General features: G+C 39.7%; 1 protein-coding gene across 5 annotated transcripts in view; it reads right to left on the reverse strand.

Moving 5' to 3' along the window:
- Nucleotides 1-6,492, reverse strand: part of ATM (ATM serine/threonine kinase) — a 74,895-nt gene that overhangs the window by 67,485 nt on the left and 918 nt on the right. For all 5 annotated transcript variants that reach the window (XR_004751211.1, XM_035327152.1, XM_035327126.1 and 2 more), the window contains exons 2-5: nucleotides 6,089-6,181; nucleotides 5,894-6,006; nucleotides 4,523-4,668; nucleotides 3,946-4,110 (exon numbers count right to left, since the gene is read on the reverse strand). Coding sequence is in view for 4 of the 5 variants with exons in the window: in XM_035327152.1 (XP_035183043.1) it covers nucleotides 3,946-4,110; nucleotides 4,523-4,668; nucleotides 5,894-6,006; nucleotides 6,089-6,160 (496 nt within the window). In the remaining variant the exon portion in view is untranslated. The remainder of the gene's footprint in view (nucleotides 1-3,945; nucleotides 4,111-4,522; nucleotides 4,669-5,893; nucleotides 6,007-6,088; nucleotides 6,182-6,492) is intronic.

Below are 6,492 nucleotides of genomic sequence, written 5' to 3' on the forward strand. Positions count from 1 at the left end.
TGTTTCATAAGGTTTGGTGATCACAGAGTGGTTGGAAGGGACCTCTGGAGGCCATCTAGTGGCTCAAGCAGGAATGGCCAGAGAAGCTTGTCCAAGACCACATGCAGGTGGCTTTTGAACATCTCCAAGGACGGAGAGCTGACAACCTCTCTAGGTAATCTCTGCCTGTGCTCCATCACCTTCACTGCCATGAAGATGCTCCCTGGCATTCAGATGGAACCTCTCACATTTCAGTTTGTGGCCACTGCCCCTTATCTTGTCCCTGGGCACCACTGAAAAGAGTCTGGTTTCACCCTCTTTGCACCTCTTCAGGCATTTGTATACACTATAAGATACCCCTTAGCCTTCTCCTCTTCAGGCTAAACAGTCAGTTCTCTCACTATCCTCCTATGAGATGTTCCAGTCCCTCAGTCATCTTCATGGTCCTTTGTTGGACTTTCTCCAGTATGTCCACGTCTCCCCTGACTTGATCATCCTTCACCTTCATACATTTTTTATCACCTGTTGGACAGGATTCCAAATGACAGATTTCCATTTTTGCTGATTGCCAACAATTAGGCAAGAACCTTTAGAGAACATGGCATATTACCAACCTTTCGAAAGTCTGTTATATTTCAGGGCTGGAGCATATGGTAATACCTTGGGTGGCACCCCAGAAATCACTATGTTTGGGCCAATCCATCAACTCCTCCAGCAAGCCCAAGCATGCCTCCTTGTCCTTATGAGCCCACTGGGTTATTTAGGCTGCCCATTTATTCCAAATACCACTTGGTGCATAGTAAGTCAAAAGCATTCCTCCTTTCGTCACACAGTGAAGGACCAACAGGAGAAGGGCCAGAAACATTTCTGATTTCAATTCCAGTAGTTCAAATGCAGCCCAGACTCATTCACAGATGGGTAACATTTCTTCTGACAGGGTATATACCTGGTAGCCTATAGTTGGATCTCAAGTGTTGCTCAGTTTGTCACCTGAATGTCACCTTTTTCCTGGTGACTTGATCCATACGCAGACTGTATCCAGAGATGTACATTTGCAAAATCTCACCAATCCAAGAAAAACTTGTGTTTCCTTTTTATTGGTCAGCTGTACATTGCCTTGATTCTGTAAATCACATCAGCTGAAATATGACAGCATATCTTGCCATTTGACACAAAGAAACTATTTCTTGCACAGGTTTTTTACCTCCTTTCTTTGAGAGTGAATCTTGCCTTTAGTAAAATCCCAATCATCCCTTTGCTTTTGCTATACACTCAACTCTTAGGCTATGTTTCCCCTACTACAAAGTCATCAATGTACTCTAAGTGCTCTGAAGCACTGCCTTCTTCCAAAACCTTTTGTACAAGTCTGTGACAGATGGGCTAGGCATTCTTCCTTGTGGCAGAAAGTTCTAAGCATGTTCTACTCCTCTCCAGGTAAAGGCCAACTGTGGTTTACACTCAGGGGCCAGGGAAACAAAACAAAATTCATTATCTGAGTCAAAAGTCACATACTGGGTAGCATACTTTGCTTTCAGTTCCTACTGTAGTTCAAAAACCTGGTACTGCTGTGTTCAAGGTTGATGTTACATCTCTGGTTAATCTCCAATCCTCATTGACTTTCACACTAGCTAGATGGGGTTGTTGAATGGTGAATTAGTTTGAGCAATTACCCCTGAACTTTCCAGGCCTTTGATAAGACCCATGTACAGGACTGTGTAAATCTGTGCTGGCCCAACATTGTCACCAGTGCACCAAATTGCAACCAGAATCAACTCAGGTGATACCTGCTGCAATCCTCATCGCTCCTCCTTTTGAGAGGGTCAAGCAGTTGAGCAAAGGAGTGTCCTCAGTCATTTCTAGAGTGATAATATCAAATGCCCACTGATGTCCTCATGGGTCTCTAAATAAGTCAATGCCCAAGATGCATGGGGTGCACAGTCCCACGAGCACCTCATGGGTCTTCAGTAAGGCTGCATTCAGCTTCTGCTGAAATACAGCTTTTACTGGAGTTTGGTGAGTCCTTTGACAATGCAGACAATATACACCGATATGAGAGCTCCTCATAATTTTTAAGACAATTATCTACATCAAGAAGCTCAGAACTTCCAAAAGATAAAAGGGCCTCATGAAGTAGGTATTTGCTTGCCAAATCTAACTGCTTTGGAGCAACAGCTGGAATGTATTTTCTAAACCTGAGGAGGGAAGCACAGAATGAGGTGTTGGTTCTTCTTCCTGGTAACTGCTGACAGGACATGTCAGAACAGCACAAAGCTGCACCAGGGAGGGTCAGATCAGGCACTAGATTTTTTTTTTTTTATGGTAAGAGTGGTCAAACACAGGCTTCCTAGAGAGGTGGCTGATGTCCCACACCTGTCAATGTTCAAGCATCAAATGGACAATGCCCTCATGAATATACTCTAACTTTTGCTTAGTCCTGAAGTGGCCAGGCAGTTGGACTTGATGGTCTCTGACGGTCCCTTCCAACTGAACTATTCTGTTCCATTCAATCTTCAACTCCTGTACCACATCGCTGATTTTATCAACAGAAAACAAACTTATCAATTGTACTCCAAGATTTTATAAACAAGCATTAAGTTGGAATCACTAGCAAAGGTTATGATAACCTTCATAAAGCTCATATATTCTTCCATTAATAAAGCAATTTGCTACACATAACAGATTTAACCTCTTCTAAATTTATGGCCTTCAGTCCTGCCTCACTTCAGTGACTACATTCCACTGTGCCCCTCCCTTAGGAGCTTCAGGCCATATTCAGATAGGCTCAGCTCACGTGTTCCTAAGCTACCTAACTGCTACACAACAACTTTCGCAGGCTCCTCATGCAACCTGTACAAACCTTTCCTGTGATACTCATACTCCATTTCCCTTCTCTGCCTTCTTCAATATCTGTCTCCAACACCCTTGACTTCTTGTCCCATTCCCTATCTGCCTATTCTCAATCTTACCTGAGTTCCCAGTTCTTACCTGCGAAGTAACAGCCCCCTTTGTCTTCTCCCCCCACCTCACTGGCTTCTAGCCTCAGGCAGCTCCCACAAACATTTCAAGCTTCCCCTCCAACCTCCAATTTCCAGTTCTACCTCTACCATCTTCTTTAGTTTCTCTGACCCCACCTTCAGTCTCTCCAATTTTCCAGTCATATCTCCCATACCATACTGGTATAGTTCAGCCTCGTAGCTTTGCCAACCTTACACAAAATTTTTGGCCTCCATTTTGACTCCCAGTATTACTAGACTCCTCTCTGAATCTTTTGCAAATATATTTCCACTACGGAGTTAAGCAACTCTCTTTAAGCTATAGAGCAGAGCATTTTCTCAGAAAACGCTTTTCAGAAAACAACCTAACTCTAAAACACTACACCATGCAAAGAATGCAAAGTTCTATGCTTCACTTCTACACTTTCTCCAGAATTGCACATGCAACATTCAATAAACTAAACTGTAAAATTTCTACCACCTTCTTTTGCCTAGCAGTGAATCAATGCTTTTTTAGACTTCCATGAGCCAACAAAACTCAAATAATAAAATCTGACATTAGTACATTAACTATTCCAAAACTATACCAGCCAGTACCTAGTAACTTGTAAACAACTGCATGCCAACATCAGTGTTACAGAGGCTATTTCCTGTACACATGTTCCATGGATTCTTTATACATATTAAAATCATTATACATGTTAAACCCTGTAGAGAACTTGCATCTAACTCCATTTTTATAAGTGCATGTTTCAGCGGGAAATACATAAAGCAGAAAGAAAAATCAATTCCTAATCTTTGCTGCTCTGTATATTTCAATGCTAAGTCTTCAATGCTGACACAAAATTTAATAAAGGTTTGTGTAGAACTTCATACAACGTGGCATTGCAGGAAAAGCATCAAACAATTAAAATGCCCTAACCATACTTCCACACTAGTAAAATACATTTCTAAGAAGGCTTGAAAATGTTACCTGGCCACTGTTGCTGGTGTATCTCACACCAATACTTCCTTACTGACAGGATATCTTTTAGGAGTATACTACTGCAGTCAGAGCCATAAGCAGCACAACTTGTTGGATCTTTTATAATTTGCAAGACATAATTCAGAAGTTCCTGGCATTCCAGTCTGGGTCCTCCTGTGGGAATAAACAAGAGTAGACTCTAATTAATCCAAAGCGTGCCAAATACATTTGGAATTAATTGCCTGTAAAATGAACATTTCTGTGCTTACTTAAAAATAAAACTACAGCTCAGAAACCACTGTGTTGGAGATCATCTACTTAAACTGCTACTAAGAATGAAATTGTGCATGATAGAGGAGAGGATACACCAGTTATAAGCACACTGAATAATCAGAAAAAGGCACAGTGATCATGAACAAGGACAGAGACACAAAGGACTAACTCACATGAAGATATCTGAATTGTAAATGTCTGGAAGCAACCAAGATGAATCCCACCCTGGCAACTCACTTCAGGGAAGGAATTTGAAGTTTAAGGCAAGGTATCAAAACAAAACAATAATTTTATACGATCGTTTATTACTGACTTCTATTAGCACGTCTGATGAAATATTTGACCAGGCTGCCAATCTCTTGCATCCTCTTCTGTCTGGAACTTTGGGTTGAAGCAGATGCATTTGGTTTCGTCAGTCTGAGTGTTTCCATTTCTTTCTGGAAATATTTCTTCAAGACACTTCAAAAAGAGATACCAATGAAAGATCTGCAAATTTATGACTAATAAAACAGGTGAATGTTTTAAGCTAGAACACTGGCACTTAACCTTTTCACAATTCCCATTATTAAAAACTAAAAGCAACAAAGTTGCTTTTAGTTTTTAAAGTAACTCAAAAGCAACCTGAATAGGAACCAAACTTTCCTATTATCTTTGCATGATGTTACATACAATATTTTTAATTAGAAAAAAATGCAATACTAAGTTTTTATTTATGATACATAAATAAAAATACTTACACAAAATAATAATAGTCCCTTCAAGTCCTATTGCTCTATCATTTGCAATTAAAATATAGTATGAATAGATTAAACTTTTCACTGCTTTGGTCACTGCCAATTACTGTAGAATTTCTGTCCTACTACTTGTATTCAGTTGAAAGTCCATTTTTGTATTCTCATATGCTACTGGCCATCCCGAAAGCAACACCAAAAAAAATTATCAAATACTTCTCACAGTATTAGTGGTACATCTAAGATATGAGAACTATCCAAATGATGTCCAACCAAAAAACATGCTGGAAAGCTGCCTAGACATCAGCTTACAAAAACTAATACTTAAACTGCACTTCTAAAATGAAATTAACGCTGGGCCCAACTGCTCTAAGAACTTACCACGCTCCCACTCAGTCTTCCCTTGTAGCATACCTAAAGCAGATTATTTCAAACATGGGCCTCTACAAAGCTCACAGCACAACTTTTTTAACTGAAAAGCCACAGCCCTTCCATTGCACCTTGAAGAATTCAGTTACACAAAAAATTCTGATGAACTATCTCCAATCTACATATGAATTATACACTGAAAATCAGATGCAGAGGATTTCAATAAACAAAAGTAACTATTATTTTTGCAAGAATAATCAACCACCTAATTAATGATTAGTTTCCTAGCAGTTAGATCTACTGCAACCTCTGTGTGTGATAGGTGTTGCACTGAACCACTTCATGAATTTTTGGCTTAATTTAACTTTAGGTCCTTTAGATAGAGACTAAACCTAAGCCATTTATTGTTTACAAACCAAAAAGAAGTCTGAATCAGTCTGCAGAAGGTAAGTATTAATATAAGCCTGATCAACAAAATAACAATGTTCCATGCAAGAGAACTTTGATCATCCACAAAGAGGGGGGGGGAAAAAAAAAAAGAAAAAAAAAAAGGTGCTTTTCTCTGGACATGAAAAGGAAATTACCTAAACACAGCATCCCAGTTGAGTTGGTTTCCTTGTCCAGAATCAGAATTCTGGTCCAGCCGGAGAACTGTTCCAGGATCACGGAGGAGTCGTTTGAAGTTTTCAATTTCATTCTGAAAATTTATTTCAAGAAGAAGAATTATTAAAGGTTCCCTTCATTGCCTTCGGCACACACACCAGAAGAAAACTTGTTACCCTTCGCTCTGTAGCTCTCTCATTTTCAAGGCGACGACAACACGTAAGTAGATCATGCAATGCAAAACTCATGGTTCAGCTTAACATTTATAACTGCAATCAAATGAAAATGATAAAACAGTAATTATTTTATTTAATACAAAGCCAAGTCAACCAGTTCAAAAAGTGGGAACACAATATATAGAAAATTCAATGTTCAAACACAACCACGGTGCTACTTCACTGAAGTTGATTCATCTCTGGGTCAATCTTACTGGTCATGAGACTGAAGTAGAAAACCTGATGTCAAGAATGTAGGCTATTTGCACAAGAAACTGTCCTAGATAATAAGAGCAAAGGCCCCTTTCACATCACTCTGACCTCTTTTGTTTCTATGGGTGATAGCAGAGCAGAGAGGTGGTCAG

The sequence above is a fragment of the Oxyura jamaicensis genome, chromosome 1 (assembly GCF_011077185.1).
Source record: "Oxyura jamaicensis isolate SHBP4307 breed ruddy duck chromosome 1, BPBGC_Ojam_1.0, whole genome shotgun sequence".
NCBI lineage: Eukaryota > Metazoa > Chordata > Aves > Anseriformes > Anatidae > Oxyura > Oxyura jamaicensis.